This window comes from Alligator sinensis, unplaced genomic scaffold (assembly GCF_000455745.1).
Source record: "Alligator sinensis unplaced genomic scaffold, ASM45574v1 scaffold13_1, whole genome shotgun sequence".
In the NCBI taxonomy this organism is placed as follows: Eukaryota; Metazoa; Chordata; order Crocodylia; family Alligatoridae; genus Alligator; species Alligator sinensis.
In genome coordinates, this window is record NW_005841909.1 from 2,348,347 (window position 1) to 2,365,706 (window position 17,360).

Sequence of the window (17,360 nt, forward strand, 5' to 3'; positions counted from 1 at the left end):
TATATTTGAAAAAGGACTTTTTATTATCTTTGATCTTGGACACTAGTCCTAGCTCTATGTCCGCCTTAGCTTTCCTAACAGCCCCCCTACAGGCCCAAGCAGTGGAGATATACTCTTCTTTGGAGCTAGTACCCCCCTTCCACCGGGTATATGCCACCTTTTTGGCAACCATGCGTTCCCAGACTTCCTTTGTGAGCCAGGGAGGCTTTTGGGCACTCTTGCCCCCCTTGCTTCTTGTTGGGATTGTCACCTCTTAGCCCCTGAGTATCGTCTCCTTAAGGAACAACCACTCATCTTGGGCACTGAGTTCCCCTGCCCTCCCAAACCCCAGAGCCTCTCCCACCAATCTCCTCAACTCGTTGAAGTTGGCCCTCTTGAAGTCTAGGGCTACCGCCTTGCTGCAGGCCCTTGTCACCCTGCGCTGGATGATGAATTCCAGCAAGCGATGATCGCTATCACCCAGGTGGTCAAGGACCTGGAGCCCCCTGACCAGATCATCGCCTGTGGCCAGGACCAGGTCCAACAGGGCATTTCCTCTGGTGGGACTGTGCACCTCCTGGGTTAAGTGAAGGTCCTGTATCTCAGCCAGGAACCTCCTAGAATGGTCCGACATGGCTGCTGGGTCCGACATTACCCAGCAGATGTCCGGGTAATTTAGATCACCCATGACAACTACATCCCTTGTCTTAAGTGCCTCTTCCTTTCTTTAAAAAAATGCTACACCTTATATAGAGCTGTTGGGCTCAATACCAGAATATTAGGCAAGGTTCTGGCCCATATTATCCTGGATGTTGAGAATGGATGATTATAGACAGACAAACATAGTACCCCAAGGAGAGTTTTCCCTCATAAATGGAGAAAGGCCAGGAATAAAGCCATAGAAAACACTAAAGATTTTGGTATTCCTCTTGATTTTTTATATAAGATGTTCAGGTACTGTGCTGGTGGGTGTGTTGGTGGATAGATGGATTAAATAAATAAATGGATGGATGGATGAAATAAAGCACTTAGTTTTGAGCTAGTTCAGCACAAAAATGCATATGTCCAACCTGCCACCATAGCTCATGAGAAATGCATTGTTACCCCATTTTTCTCCATCAGGTCAGGCCCCCATCTTGACTCGCAGGATGCATTGTAGCAACTCAATTCACCACAACACTTCAGTGCTTTCTTGGAAACACAATATAAGCTAGGAACATAAGACATATGAAAGAATGGGGCCAGAAGGCCACCACAGCGGTTTAGGCAGTCAGGTTGAATGGGCCCAAAATGATTCAGTTCACCAAGCCAAGCTGTTCCAATTCAAGACACCTTGACCTGAAACAAAATAGAAAAATCAACATAAATTTTCACATGGGAGACTTTATTTTTCAGAAACTGCATTTTCTGCTATAAAAGTGTTGTTGGAAAATTCCCAAATGGTTTTAATAAATAGAATTAGGCCCATAAACTTCTTCCACAATTCTCTGGTTTTCTCTCTTTGCTGCTTGGACCAAGAAACAGGGAGGAGACAAGAGCATAAGAAGAAATGAGGAAGGGGAAAAAATGTGTTTCTTCAAATGTAATGCATCTAACTGAGAGGCAGAGGAGTAGCTTCAAAACCTGTGTGCTAGTAGGAGATTGCAAAACTTGTTTCTTCAGTCACAGGAAAGCTGTACTTACGTTATGTTTTATGCTTACTACTAGATTGACCTTCGTGATGACCCCAAAACTTTGGCTCGACTGCTCTATATGAAGGAGAAACCCCTCACTTATGAACACGGAGTGAAGCTAGCTAAAGAGGTATCACTGCTGCACAAGACCCCAAAAACAGAGACTACAGCTAGTCTGGCTTATTGCTTCACAATTTGATTCTTTCATTTTTTTATCCTTTCTTGGACTCAAACTATAACCTCAAACCCAAACAGACCGTACCTTGAGCTTGTCACTTGCCTTAGTGTCACTATTTGATGAGCACACCAATGAATCTATGGTACATAACTAGCATGTGGCGGTACATTTTCTCTATCAATGAGAAATCTGAACAAAATGAAATATCTTTCTTTGATTAAAGAACATCCACTACAGTATTTTAGTACATGTAGGAATAGCTACATTGATGTAGCATATGCTATTTTCCACATCTTGATAAATCAGGCTGCACATGGTGGAAAACATTCATTTAAATGAGCTTATCAGGGCAACCTGTGGTTTTTCTGAACAAAAGGTCACATCAGTGTTCAGCAGAGGAGTGCATTCCACTTCTAAAAATATGAATTTTTACAGATGCTGAGCTGTTCCATTTAGCCTGCAGCGTTCAAAACAAATTGGGAAGTTTTCATCCAGGTCAGAGCTTGCCCAAGGTTTCAGCATTATTGGGTCGGGTGTTTTGGACAGGTGAACCTCTATGATAGGTTTGTCAAACTCCCTCTGTACCTCAAGCCAGATCTAGTCCCCAGGACTCCTCATACATCAGATCCACAGGGCAAATGGCAGTGGTGGCAGATCAAGTGGCTACAGGGCAAACTTGGTATCAGCACAGCCCTCGCTCGCCCACCTACCACCCATGCCCATGTCCAATGGAGCCCCAGGGCCCTGGATTCTGTGACAGGCTTCAACCCCTCCCCCCACCCCGGCACACCCCCAAATGCCCTGATAGGCCTTATGTTTGATAGCCCTTCACATAGCTTCCTAAAAACTGATCTCAAGAATCTCTCTAGTACTATATGGGCCATAGACTTCTATTTTACAAGATCAGCTTCTCTGTTTTGTAGTTTATTACTGGTCTAAGTAGTCAGCAGGGAAGGTGGAAATGACTATGAAAATATACCTATACGAATGCCTGCAGTATGTGCACCTATATATCTGACTTGTCACCCTAGAGACATTGGTTGTGCTGGCCTTTACAGTAAACTCCAATTCACCTATGAGATAACTCACCACTGTGGTTTACTTCACTATTAAGCTAATTCCCTATGCTTCCTGTACAATGATAATTGGTCACTACTGGATAATTCACAGTCACCTTGGGGTGATGAATTAACAGGGGTTTGCTGCAATCAGATGGCTCTAAAGGACCAATCAGAGGCTGAGCACTTGAATTTATCCAAATTCATTTTTGTGGGCTCTGCATTTGCACATTGTGGATAGAGCTTTGCCTACAGAAGTGGGCAGCTTCCAGCTCAGTAGTAGGCTCCCCTATAAACCCTAATCTGATACTGCCCCTTTACATGGAGAAGCGGAGGAAGCAGACCAAGGCACAGAGAGACATCAAAAGGCAGCATATTTGGGCTGTGTTTCTTGGCTGCGCCAATGCCTCCTGGAAACCCTTTGCGTCTATGTGGATGCGAGGTTGCAGGGGCTGAATTCACAGCTGCTTCTGCTCAGAGAAACTTGCTACTCAGTGCAATATTTCCTAGGAAGCTCCAAACTGTTACACCCAGACCTTCTCTTCCTGGCACAACCCAACCTACGACACTTAGTAGCTCCAGTTCTTTCTCTGGGTTTACTGTTTTCCCCCCACTTTCTCCCTTCCAGTGGGTCTCACAGTCATCCCACACTAGGAAAGAAGTCAGGTATAAGTCAGAGCTGGGACCTAAACCGCACTTAAAGCCTTGGCTCGTTCCATGTCGTGGAATTCTATGCATACAAGAATTGCAAGGTCAGACATTTATATGGATCATAAGCACACGTGTGTCTCCTATTTCCCTGTTCTCCAAGCCGTGCATACTTACAGTCTCTTTCTCTCTCTCTCATTTAAGATTGGAGCACAGTGTTACTTGGAATGTTCAGCCTTGACACAGAAAGGTCTTAAAACAGTCTTCGATGAAGCAATCCTCACCATTTTTAACCCAAAGAAGAAGAAAAAACACTGCATGAAGTGCCATGGCTGCTGCACAGTTGTATGAGGTCACTTGAGAAGCAAAGCAAGACAATGCTAATGTTCAGTTCAACCACGCAGGCTAGAATGTCAACGAGAGGCGCACACAACTTTAATGGGGAACATGACCAGAAAGGAGTCCTATTTAATCATATAGGATTCCTCCATTCTGTGAAACCTCCAAGCTGTACCATGGTAGGCCAACTAATGTTTATTTGCTTTCCTAACCCTACAGAGCTATCTGCAGCCTGTTCCCACATTATGCTAGACTGCACTGAGCCAGTATGAAACATGATGCCTGCTAACAGCCAACTCCATGAATCAGATGAAGGTTCTGTGTGTAAAATTTGAAAGACACTATAATGGAACCAAAAAAACCTTCATTTGAAGCCTTAAACACAAGTTGATCAAAAGTATGAAGCTACAATATTTAGGAATTGAATATGAACGGATCAAAAGCACACAAAGTTCTTTCAAGGTTTAATATGCAAGATATACATTATAAGCAGGATATACTTTCAAATAACTTTTCTTTATAGAAATATAGGATTGGGGCAGGGGACTTCCCAGGCCCCTAAGCTCAGTCCAATATAAGATATTTGTTAATTTCAGGATCTACTTTACTTTGTCTACATAAACGAAAACAAATGTTGCTTTCACGTTAACATAGCCGATATCCATCTATCACTGCACTCGGACTATCAGAACTGATCAACATTTACCTCCAGACTTAAGGAATGTTCTTTTTATTAAAAAAATGCAGATAACTGTATTCATGGAAATGTACAGGCTGAGCCATCTTCTCAAAAGCTGGGAGAGGGGAAACAATCTTAGTGAAAAACATGAAAACAAAGAAATTGTGTTACCAAAGAATATTGTAATAGATGTGAGGTATCAGCGTGGAAGAACCTTCCTTCCAAACTCAGAACGTCAAAGGGCTGCATTTGTAAATGCAGTTGCACATTTACTGTATAGACCAGGTTGATTTCCACACCTCCCCCAGCAAGCGACAACAAAACCAGACCATGCCAAAGCTCACGTTGATTTTAAGTGCTTTACAATGATCCAATTGCCTTATATGAAATAGCTTTCTAAAGATGCTCTCATGGAAAGTAATTAACTCAAATGGAGTTTCAAGCATGTCTTAATGGTAGTCATCTTTCTGCTATTCACTGTTTTGAGAGGTTGTTGGGGGTTTTTTCCTCCCATGCTCATTATTCTACATGCAACATTTAAGGTATAGTGTGGGTCTGATACTCAGGAACTTTCTTTCATGCAATTTGCAGAATGATGTGCTGCAGCATGTAGTACTGAAACAGGAAACCTAAATCTTAAGGGAATGAAAGCTGACAATAAGCATTCTCTGCTGTTGAATAAAGCGTGCCTTTTCACCGCGGCTTCTCCAGGGAGCCTGTTGTTTTGCACATCACAGTACAATGCTGTTACAATACAGACACTGAGAGATGAACTTTAAGGGTGTCTTATTACTTGCATCTGCCTACAAGTACCCTGGAAATGCCCATGTAACTGTCTTGTTATGGATTTCATTTCTGATAACGCCTCTCCCAGGCATAACATTTCAGTGCTAGCACATCTGTGTTTCTAGTCTCAGAATGTAAATCCCTGACAAAAGCAACTTCCAGAGTTGAAATTTCCAAATACCGTTTGAATAAATAATGTTACTGCACCCAATCACCCCAGGGAAGTAATGGCAAAAGAACAACAGACTCTCCTCTGCCCTGCCATTATTTGGAATAGCCAGCACTCTCCTTTTTGGAAGGCCTGTACTGTGCTCCAGCTTGCACAAGGGCAACTGAAAACCTCTGCCATTAAGGGAAGGTTATGGAACCAATCCCATGGAACCAATGGGATTTGGAGTAAGGCCCAAAATAAGCAACAGCCTAGATACAGGGCTTGACTCTGCACCTATTAAATCAAAGGCAAAATTCTCTTGTGATGATGATACTTGCAAACTTTTTGAAACAGATAGTTACAGCAAGGGCATCCTAAATCAGTGGGAAACCACCTGTTGAAGATATAATGGCAAACGACTCAATTTCTGTTCAATAACTGCAACTCGCTATCCCCTACAGCCCCATGAAGTTTGTGTTCGCTGTGCTATTGATCTCAATGGGAGTAGGGTCAGGCACTCCCAAACTGTACATGGGAGTAGAGATCACCAATTAGCTCTTCTATACAAGCGTGGCCAGGTGAATTTGCAAAGAAGTGCATTTTATTATAACAGTGCCTGGTAAAACTGCACTAACCATCTCTTCCTCATGGTGCATTCACTTGGCTGAAAATGTAGTTATGGTAAATTACTGATGCTGAAGAATGTCTGGAGATGTCCTTGCAGCTCAGGTATACGTCCCTAATGAGCACCCATAGCCGTTTCATTGTCAAAGAGTTTCTCTTTAAATATGCTAACAAAAAGGTTTGGGAAAACGTGGCTCAGGTGGAGAGAGAGCGCAGAGTTGATGCAAGTTACTTTTTCATAAAGTTTCCTTCAATGTGAAAGGACCGGTGGCTTGGAATTAAGTGACAGCATCAATTTCATACCTTTGCTGCCATGCAGCTACTATGGGCAGCGGTGGGAATTCTTTTAGATGGTACACAGGATGCCAAGTAAATTAATATGAATATAAAGATATCTGAGGAGCAACCAGAAAGTTCAGACAGAATGGATACATGAGTACTTAGCAAATAGTTTACTTACCTAGGGTCCAACCCAAAACCTACTGAAATTCTGCAGATGCTGTATCTCGACTTTAGAGGTGAACCAGGCTCTGGCTGAGGTTGGCAGTTGATTTCAATGGAAGTAAATTGGGATGCTTGTTTTATTCCCTATGAATTGCTAGATGCAGAGTACATACTTACGTAGAAGCAAGGTAGAAATAGATGCCAAGTCTGTTTTAGCTGAACTGCAACCCAAGTCCTAAGGTGGGGGCTGCCAGATATTTTTATAGCTTCTCAAAATGAAGAGAAAATAAAATTCTAGACTGACAGCTCAGTTTAAGACATAACGAGAACATTGGAAAAGTGCAATGCAATATTCTCAGCATACATCTGAGGAAGCCACAAATAACTGAATGATAGTTTGTGTGTGCTGCATAATATCAGTGACATATGATAAATCAAAAGGAAATCAAAATCAATTTCACATAAAAAGGAAATTGCAACTTGTAACATTAACATAACTGCAGTAGTTTGCAGAAATTAAATAAAAAAAGACTCTGATAGTAGAGGCTAAAAAGCTAATGGCTCAGTATATTAAAAATGCAGAAACTCCTACAAATTGTAGAGGAATATTATTTAGGAAAAAGAATATTTTAATTAATGCAAGGCAAGACATTTTTTACACTTATAGAGTGAAATAAATCAATTTTGCTGGGTGACATATTTATACGTTAAAGAAATACGTGCAAGTTGCTAATGACCAAAATTTGACCCTCTTCAAAAAAGAAATAGCCTTTGAATTCGGTGTATTTTTTGTTCCATGCCATAGAGAAGGAATGTTTTTAAAGCAGCCATTATTTATGTAGGTCCTAAAGGCCTCTTTAATTACTCCCCTAGTGTTTTCAAGGAAGTACATCTTTATGTACAGAGCAGCATTTGTGAAAGCAGCTACCCAGTTGTATAACTACATTAACCTTTTGTGATGAGAGCAACTCAACTTCCACAGGCAAACATAAGCTTTAGAAGCCCAAACTGATGTTCTTCCCAAATACGGTAGGCAGAGATAAGGAGATCCTTTGAAAATCTAGCCAATAGTTAATTGTGTTTTTCTGTTACAAAGACAGCAGATGACAGCACCGATGATGCTAAGGAAGAAACAAGGGAAGGAACAGAAACAACAGATCATTTTCAAGCACCATTAGGAACAAAAAGAAAATATACAGGTTTTCCCAGTGAAAGCAGACAGGTCACCTGGTTTTAAAATACTGAGAGCTTGTAGCTTCCCCTGGAATAGAGGCTCTGAATTGATAATAAAGAAAATGGTATTTTAAGGCTTAGGAGAGTAAGTAAAGAGTAACCGCTCCAGGAAACTACTTGACAATGACCCTTTTACTCAATTGATACCAGTGCCTTTTCTGAGATACCTGCTACCTTCATTAATATAGCCAATGATCATTTCAAATGCATTTAAATATCAAAAGAGCATGCTAGATCCTAGCAAACTCATCTGCCTTGGCCCTTTTTGAAACCTTAGTATTCTACAAGATTTGGTTTTAATTCATAACAGAAGGGTGAATAGGGTTCTAGCAAAGGACCAAAAAAACCCCAAAAACCAAAACCCCCAAACCAAAATTAAGCCTTTCGATTACACCAGGTCTATTCCAACACAGTATGTATATCATGTAGGATAGGACACCAATTACATACTGTGTCTAACCAGCCCTGCATGTCAGTGCAGTCGGTTAAAATCACACTTCCAGGCTGCTCCAGGGCAGCCAAACTGAGCGCTCAAACTGACAATCCAGACCTGAATGCCTGAGCTAGGAGCCTGCATGCACTTCATTGCTCTGCCTTTCAGGACACGTCTGCACCATACAAAGCAAAGGTGGAGACACTAGCCGGGGTAGGGCATGCCCGGCAGAGTAGGGGCTAGTCCGGTCCCAGAGCCTGAGTCAGCCTGGGTTTCTCAGCACAGCACCGTTCTGCGCTGCGTAGACGTGCCTTTAAATGCCTTCTGCCACAGGTAGCATGCAACATGCAAAGTACCATCTGTTACCCCAGATCAAGAAGCCAAATGTTTTTCTCATGCTCTACCTAAGGAAGGGACAAAGCTAAAAAAACACTGAAGTCAGTATGAGTCTTTCCTTTGACTTGAGTGAGCTTTGGCTTCAACCCTAAAAGCCATTAATAATCCAGAAACTGAAACCTAAGCATTACTCAAGAGCCAAGACTTGGCTACACTTGCTTGCACTACATTGCACCTTATTTTTCAAGGAATTCTCTCAACTCCAACTTTCCCATGGCCTGTTCCACGGGAGTAAGAGCGGCAGGATCCTCAGCCAGCTGTCCTGCTATGTAGAGAAGCCCATTTAATTAATTCCTGAATCAGTTATGTTTGGCCATAAACACTTGTGGTTCTCATGCCAAAAAGACAACCCATTTTCTGTAGGTCCTTTCCCTTCCCCTGTAAGCAGCACACTCAGCACTGTGCTCCATCACGTCTAGCACCGAAACAGTCCCTGGTAGCAGAGCCCCAACATTTCAGCAAACTTCTGGAAACAAAGTAGTGAATAAATGTGGAAGGGGCTGAGGCAAAAAACAAACCCCTGATGTGACCCTGCCAAACCAAAGCAAATCACTCCCAATAATGGATGTCTTAGTGCTGCCCTGAGCAGTTTTAGGGTTGTAACGAGCAAGTGGCTGCATCTTGTTGTGGAAAAACCTACCTTTTGTGCAAAGTAGCTGTGTCAGTCATCCAGGGCTCTGCTCATGGGGTGCATGTACTTTATATCACACTGATAGTAGTGCAGGCCTTGAACAAGATACTCAAAGTGGCCTATGTCTCTGGGTAACCAGTTTGAGATCCCAGTCCTCTGAATTTTAGACCCACTCTGAGCTATCTCAAATTGGAGACCCAGAGAGTGAGGCATCCACAGTCACTTGTCACATCTGAAAATCTTGGCTTTTTGCAATAGGAAACTTCAGCCACTGGTGACCATCCAGCAGCGCATCCTTGGTGCAAGCCGCCATATGTCACTAGAGCAATTGCTTGAAACCAGGGGCAGCAGCACTGATACAAAACATGTTTTATAGCTTAGCCCTTCAGTAAGACAGCTATAAGCTGTATTGGCACAAACACCAACAGCTGCAACAGATGGTGAGGACAAGATCTGTGAAAAGTTTGCTGTCTGTTTCCATAATCCATCTCCCCTCACTATCACATCAGCCAGTTATGCAACACTGGCAGCATGATGGGAGGTTATATAGGGAAAAACTCTTCAGCTGAGGTTTCTCATCCTGCTGGCTGTTGCTACCTGAAACATTTCTCTCTCTCCTCACTGGATGCTGCTCATATGCCCAGTTCAGCCCCGTATTTAGTCATAGCTCCTGGCCCTTTCCACAGCTTTCCACTGCAAAGGGGGAACAATACAAGTACTTCATCTGGCTCAAAGCTAAATGAAAATGTCTCTGGTTCTTGTTTGCAGTGAACTAAGTTTGTTTGCAAACACATTTGCAACATGGCATCAGAATAATGCAGCATACCCTCTTGATGCCACGGGAATTATTTGTTACACAGATGGTAGAATACATGTGTCTAATTTCACCTGTTTTGTTCTTTATATTTACCTGTCCCAGGAAACTTTGTCATGTTTTAAGTGCTGGTGAAAAATCTGTAAATGACAGAACTCTCCTCTTAAGTACAGACAATCAAAAAGACTGCATTAATTCAGTCTTTGCAGGTTAGTCTAAGATGCATAGATTGAACCAATAAGCAAGTGAACAGACATTCCCTTTTGTTTCCTGAAATGCAGCCACATGAGTGCAGTGGACCAGGCAGAAGTCCCGGGAGGCTAGAGCTCCACTGGAGCAGACAACTTGGGCCAAGGCTAGCCCACCCACCCTCTAAGTGAGGGTTTGCAGGGGATGTGCAAAGCATCCTGGGATGCTGGGGGACTGTGAGTTAACTTGAATCTGGAGCAGATCTGGGACAGAAGTTCAATAAACCAGTTTAACCTAAATCAGTTAAGTCTGATACTACATCTATCCTGATTTATCTTAAACTGGTTTCAGCCGTTTTGAAAGTGGTTTATGTGCACTTAACTTCTGTTGTGTTACAGATTTCAACTGGTTTCCAATCACTTATATTGGTTTATGGGCAATTTCTGTTCCTAGCCTCCCGGTTTGTAGCTCTAGCAGGAGAGGAACAGCATTTCTAATAGGAGGTGAGATCAAAACAAACTAGATCAAAGAGACTTTCTAGGGATATCTGTACCCTGCGTAAAAATGAACAAAAAAATGTTATCAATTCAAATATTTGTAAGGGAATAAAGACCCCCCCTGAAATCAATGGGAAGGGATTCATTGTTTTCCAAGGCGCAAGTCTGCAATCTGAGTTCTCTTCCTAGAGCACAGTGAAATTAACCAAGTATAGACATTTTTTGCACAGTAAAGATGGGATTAAAAAGTTAATTAGGAATAATGCATGCAGTACAAGAGTAGAATTTACTTTTCTACATTAGGCAGAAACACAAAGTCAAATTCAGGAGGCATAATTTGTAGCTTTGGGCCCTAACATTAAGTTACAATATCTAAGGAAGAGTCCAAAAATTATTATTAATAAAAATGCTTTCCATCTATATATTTTTAATTTTAGTTAGAATTTGTATTTGTCATGGAGGGAAATATAAACTTTCCTACGTACTTCTGGGAACCCAAACACAACAGCAGAAAAGATAGTACATAAAACATCCTATAAGCCAAAACAAATTTAAATTTAACAAATTTAAATACCCACACCGGAAAAAAAGCGGCGGGGAGGTTAAAATTCTTTTGATTTTTTTTTTAAGTCTCTTTAAATAGGAGGATGCCAATAAACTTAAAGCACCTTGATAGAATCATTTCATTAGACATCTCTTACTCCATAGAGTAGAATACATTCCATAACTGAATCTTCTGATTCAAATATACTCTCTTTTGAGTTATTATCGTCCTTCAGGAGCTAATGGAAAAATTCTATGGGAGGCAATGGCCACGTCTACATGAGACACTGACTGCACAGTTGTTACTACGCAGTCATTTAGTACTTGCAGATACAAGTGGATTTTAAGTGATGCTGACTGCACAGTAGCTCATTACTACTGTGCGCATCACATCATGCTTCATATTTGTGAGCTACTGTGCAGTCAGCGTCTCCTGTAGACACAGACAATGTGGAGTGATTTGAACACTTCTAAGCTTTTTCTCCAATTTTTTCATCTATAGACCATCCAACTGTTGAGGAGATGGTCACAATAAGTCAGTTCCATCCCATTTTCTAGCTATATCCAGGAGATTCCATCATTGCCAATGAAGAGCTGAAATGACCCGATCATATAGAAACATATAGACATTCTTTTCTTGTTATATAACTGTACTGCAGTTTTCCTTCCCCATCACCACTCTACTTAGTAAATCTGTATGATTCAGTTAATCTATAAGGCACCTCTCTACCCTGCTTTCTGCCTAATAAATCTGTGTACACCCAGCTGAGAAAAATACCATTATTTTTATTTTATAATTTTCATCTCTAATGAATTTTATTAAAAAGTGCCAGTGTTTAAAAAGAAATCTTTTGGATGGAAAACAAAACAGTTTTTGATAAAAGATTCTGGTCTCAAAAAAATTAAATAAATCACAAAATAGAAAAATATTTTTAGGTTTTGGCTTCTGCTTTTCCATCCAAACACAAAAAGCTTTTCCAAAATGAAAATTGATATGAAAACAATGGTTTTGATAAAAAAAACCGAATACTTTTCATCAAGAAAATGTTTCAATGAAAAGACTTTGTTACACATTAATTTTAGGCAGCTCAGGGAGTGGGGGTGTGCGAAATGGGCCATGTTTGATTTGGATTTGGCCTGAAATTGGGAACAGTGATTTGATTTGTTGATTCGGATCACTGTCCCTGATTCAATTCAGCCGAATCTGAAGATTCAATGCTGATTCAGAGAATCAACGATTGGGCCATAGACACAGCTTTAAATGTTTTTCTACATACCTCAAGATACCAGGCATGGCTCATGAACGCCGCGATGCTGGGGCAGATGCAGCATCCCACAGGAGTGTGGGGGGCCCCCCTGGCATGCTTGGTGGCGAACCTGGAAGTGGACCAGAAGTACCCGGAAGGTGGCCGAGAGGTCCTTCTGTCCCACTTCCAGGTCCACCAGGGAGTGCGCTGGGGGGCCCCCGCATTACCCTGGCTCAGTGATCAACCATGGGAGGACCCCAGGTGCCCTGCCAGACCCAGGAGGCACCAGTCGCTGAGCTGGGAGGGCATGCGCTTCCCGGTGGACCCAGAAGCGGACCAGAAGTACTTATGGTCCATTTCTGGGTCTGCTGCTGAGCATGCTGGGGACCACCCCGCACTCCTGAGGGACGCTCCATCTGCCCCACCAACTTAGCATTCACAAGCCGCCTGGTACCTAGAGGTATGTAGAAAAAACATTTAAAGCTGTGTCTATATCCGAATCGCTAGATCTTTCTGAATCTCTCTGAATCGATTCGGAGGGTTCCGATTCAATTCGATTCAGAGAGATTAAAGGGTATCCCAATTCAATTCGATTAGGAGATTCAGCCACTGAATTGGGCCGAATCTCCACTGAATCAAATCAGGGACCAAAGCTTCGCACAGTCCTGTCAGGGAGCTCCTAACCCCTGGACTGTCCACACATTAAGACATGTAAACTAGTCTTAAGCACCCTTTAGGCATCTTAAAGTTATGTCGTTCCAGGGCAGGTTTCTCTCTGATCCCAGCTCATGTTCCACTCCCAGAGATAAGCCGCCTAAGTTCCCACTCCCTGGCCACTCCCCAGAGATAAGCCACTTAAGTTTCAGTCCTGCAGCAAGTCAGGAGGCAGTGTCCCTTTTCCCCACCCTCCTCTTCTGTGTGGACAACTCACAGCTGTAGCTTCTGTTCAGGCCCCTGCTGGCCATCCCTCGAGTGGCAAGTCACAGCCATGCAGGCTGGGGACAGTCAGACAAGGTTTTCAGCCTAAATATGTAACTACTCTAAACTCAAACTAACACTAACACCAATCAATAATTGAAAAACTATAACAAGGCTCAAAGATTTCTGACTTGTTGTAGTCCTGCCTCCAGCCTTATCTACTCATTTTGTTTTGCTTTTAAAACAAAACATACCTTCTCCTACATTGTCTGAAGTTTCCTCTTTTATTCTTAAGACTGCACAAACAGAAGAGTGGAAGGACACTGTGCAACACCCAACCCTGCAGCCCAGGGATTGCCTTTAGTGAAATTAGATGGGACCGAGTCCAGTGCATGTTTTATCTGGGTAATGCCTGCACGATGTGATCCATCATGTCCATGCCAATAAAAACCCCATATAAAACATCAAATCAAAGCAATAGGGGAAGGGAATCAAAGTGGCACTGAGGGAGGATCCAAGGCTTCCTTTGTGGCACAGCTACCAAAAAAGTTGGCTCCCAAATTGAGGCCCAGACTGTCTAAGGGCTATAGGGGCCTATCTCCCAGTAAAGTGAAAACCTTAGAGAATCGGGGCCTTAGAGCTTCAATTCAAGCCTTTTCACTTCTTCAGTTCTACGAGTTTGGAGTTTAATCCCTGTTGATGACCAGGATGAAAATAATTACATTACAACATTTTTCCAAGACAGAGTTATGCCTTGCTGAGGTTGAAACTGGATCCATTGGCATCATATGTGTTTTGCTTCACTGTACTGTGCATTTCTAGGCCAGGTTCTGGACATACTTGTGTACTTGGTTGGCCAGACAAGAGTTTAGACCACTTCTCTGATGAACTTTCACTTTGATTCAAGGTTGATTGCACTGTAATTTATATCTGTGTAACTGGTCTTCAATCTGTAGGTCTCAAAACGTAACTGACAATTCAATTTTTTTTTAAACTGTTTCTACCTGGGGACTGTGCCAATGGTTTGTTTTGAAGGTAACAAACCATATTCATCACAGGATTGTCATGCCAACGCTCCATCCTAATTCCACAGTCCCACCATATTTGCCCAAAGCTGGTAGCTTCCAAAGCAGTGCTAGAACTACTCCAGTGCATGCAGCTGCTACGGTTAATGCAGGTGATGATAGGTGGGAAATTAGAACCCAAACTTCCGTCCATGCAAACTTTCCTTGATTTAAATGCATATCTTTTTATTGAATGAAGAGTTAGTTACTTTGGAGAAAAGGGGCATTGGCAGAATTCTGTTACAAAGGGGTTTAATCTCTTCACTCTTGAGCAGAAATGGTCTGGGGCAGGGAGAAGAAGTTATTAGGTGGGGAGAGTGTCACAGGGCGGGTTTTTGAAACTGCTCCTCTCAGCAGCACTGCAGTTCCAGACAAATATGAAGGGACCACAGTGTAAATTCTGACTTGCCTTAGTTAAGGTACACCATGATAATAGGGATGACGGAGGGCCACCTTGAGGACACTGAGGATACGTAAGAGGAGGTAACAGTGAGAGGATGACAGCACTTAAGGGCTTTCTGAGTATAAGGGGCACAGAACCCAGTTTCATCTATTTTGTTACTGGAGCACTTGTTAAGTAAAAATATTTCACTGAAACCTGAGGTTCTCTCCTTCCTTTGATCACAATGCACAAAAGAGTTTTCTTTCCCTGTTTCCCTTGTATATTCTAGCAATGGTGAAATAATTTATAGTACTTACATTTGTTCATGAAGTAAACATAATGTTATGATTGCAAAGCAGAATCTAGCATACTGTAAGTCATTTCCTTAGGCGATAGCAAGTTAAGAAATCCAGGGTATGCTTTACTTTTTACAAATAACTGAATGGTTGTACAGTATTTGCTAAAAGATTTTAAAGGCATCCTATGTGTAATGCAGCTGGGTTTCTGGGGCTGGTAAAATAAGAGGATTAGCCTTAGGACGTTACGTTCAACATTAAGGTAACATATCTGTTCTCAGTGACGATTCAGAGTGTTTCAAAATTCAAAGCAGAGCAATAAACTTTAAACCAAAAAAAATATCTTTTTTCTAGCAATCAGGTTTTGCATATTTAAAAAAACCTCATGTTAACAGTGTTAGTTTTTTTTTATTTCAAGCACGTAATTCTGTATGCTTTTGCTTACCCTCTTATAAACATGTAATTATTGTATATTATAACAGTTCCTTAATATCTTCTATTGTACATAGTTTATTTTATATATTTACTAAATAAATGTATTACTAAGTGTTTTAAAGGTATCATTTGGAAAGGGTATCTATAAAACAGTCCTGTGCCTCTATATTTATTTTCTAAGATAAAAACAGATTTCAGTTGATTATAGTTTGAAGGACATTTCAAGCAAAGTGTTATATGAGCAGGAAGAACCAAAAATGTATCTAGGGTTGCAACCAAAGACTCAACCTGTTATCTCAAGGGCCCTTCACAATCTTACATACACTCTGAACAAGAAAGACAATAATACAGTGGTTTATTTGACTCCAGGGACAGAAGTTCTTAGGGAAGACAGACAACAGCCTATCAAAATCCTTTGTAGGATCTAGGAAAACAGAAGTAGATGCGACTTCCTGAGACATCACTGTGTATGATGCCATGGTCACAGGCAATGATGCCATGGTCATTTCCTCCAAAGATGAGTGACAAATTGATGCTTTATAATCTACCCAGTCAACGGTGAGTCAGCAGCACCTCATGATCATAAGTGCCCAGGGCACTTTCTAACATCACTCTAATGGGGCATTTGATTACCCTGCAACCGTACACCGTCGGGCCCCATCCTGCAGCCTGGGTGGTAATTGAAAAGACTGAATCAGATGCTGCTGAAACAGGCTACTTCCACTTTCTCAACTTTCACCAAGAACAGAAGGTTAGTGGTATTTGGGGATCAAAACCACTTAGGATCATAGAATTGTAGAGTAGGCCTAGAAGGGACCTCAGGAAGTCATCCAGTCCAAACCCTGCTCAAGGCAAAATCAGCTCCATTGGAAGCATCCCAGGCGTGTGTTGGTTGAACCCAGTCTTAATAACTTCAGGAACTACTCTCACATGCAACTACCAGACAATACCCAAAACATCAACAACACCCTGGTGCGAGTGCTGGTTTCTTAATAGCATGGCATTAATGATGTCCATGAAACTGCTCTCCACTCCATTGGCTTTCCACAACCATGAGCAGCTGGGGTATTTTGACTTCCAGTATTTAAAGCACAGTAGAGCACACAGCTAAATCAACAAACCCCAGAAAACTAGAAATGAGTGGTTCCTCACTTCATCTCTACAGATGTTAGTGCTTTTTTTTGTTGTTGTTTTAAATAAAGGTGGGGTTTTTGTTTTTTGGGTTTGGGCAGGGAGGGGGTTAAGAACAGATTCTCCTTTGGCCTTACGGGCTCAGGTCTCTACCTGAAAGTTGCAATAGAAAGACGCTTTCTTTTTTGTCGGTGACTAACAGCAGGGTTTTGGAAGGAAGCCAGGTTGGAGCAGCCTCACAGACAGGTAGCGAACTCCTGTATAAGAGCTATTAATAACTCTGGCGAAAGTGTCAGCTTTCTCCAACTCACTGACAAATCTAACTTGTGGGCAATAAAACCCTCCAACAAAAGCTTATTGATGACAAGAAGGATGATTAGTTACATAACCTTCAGCCTGACAGAGAGGGGGAAAGGAAGTGAAATATTTAAAGGGCTATAGAAATCATACCAAGGAAGACAGCCATTAAGTGCTGGACTGCAAATGAAAATCTAATTATCTTCATGCTTCTAGGGATTCGAAGTAGAAGTATGGGAACTTGTTAAAGAGAGAGGGGGAGAGAGAGAGACGGTGATTCCTTAGATATCAAACT

At 41.9% G+C, this 17,360-nt stretch overlaps 1 protein-coding gene across 2 annotated transcripts in view; it reads left to right on the plus strand.

Annotated features, from left to right (window-relative positions):
- RHOJ (ras homolog family member J) overlaps nt 1-10,563 on the plus strand; it is a 97,739-nt gene extending 87,176 nt beyond the window's left edge. Inside the window, exons 4-6 of one of the 2 annotated variants that reach the window (XM_025197950.1) lie at nt 1,687-1,782; nt 3,517-3,640; nt 3,741-10,563. In XM_025197950.1, the coding sequence (XP_025053735.1) occupies nt 1,687-1,782; nt 3,517-3,640; nt 3,741-3,793 (273 nt within the window). In that variant the 3' untranslated portion in view covers nt 3,794-10,563. The remainder of the gene's footprint in view (nt 1-1,686; nt 1,783-3,516; nt 3,641-3,740) is intronic. The other variant, XM_006018665.3, reaches the window with a different exon arrangement.
- The last annotated feature ends 6,797 nt before the right edge of the window (nt 10,564-17,360 follow it).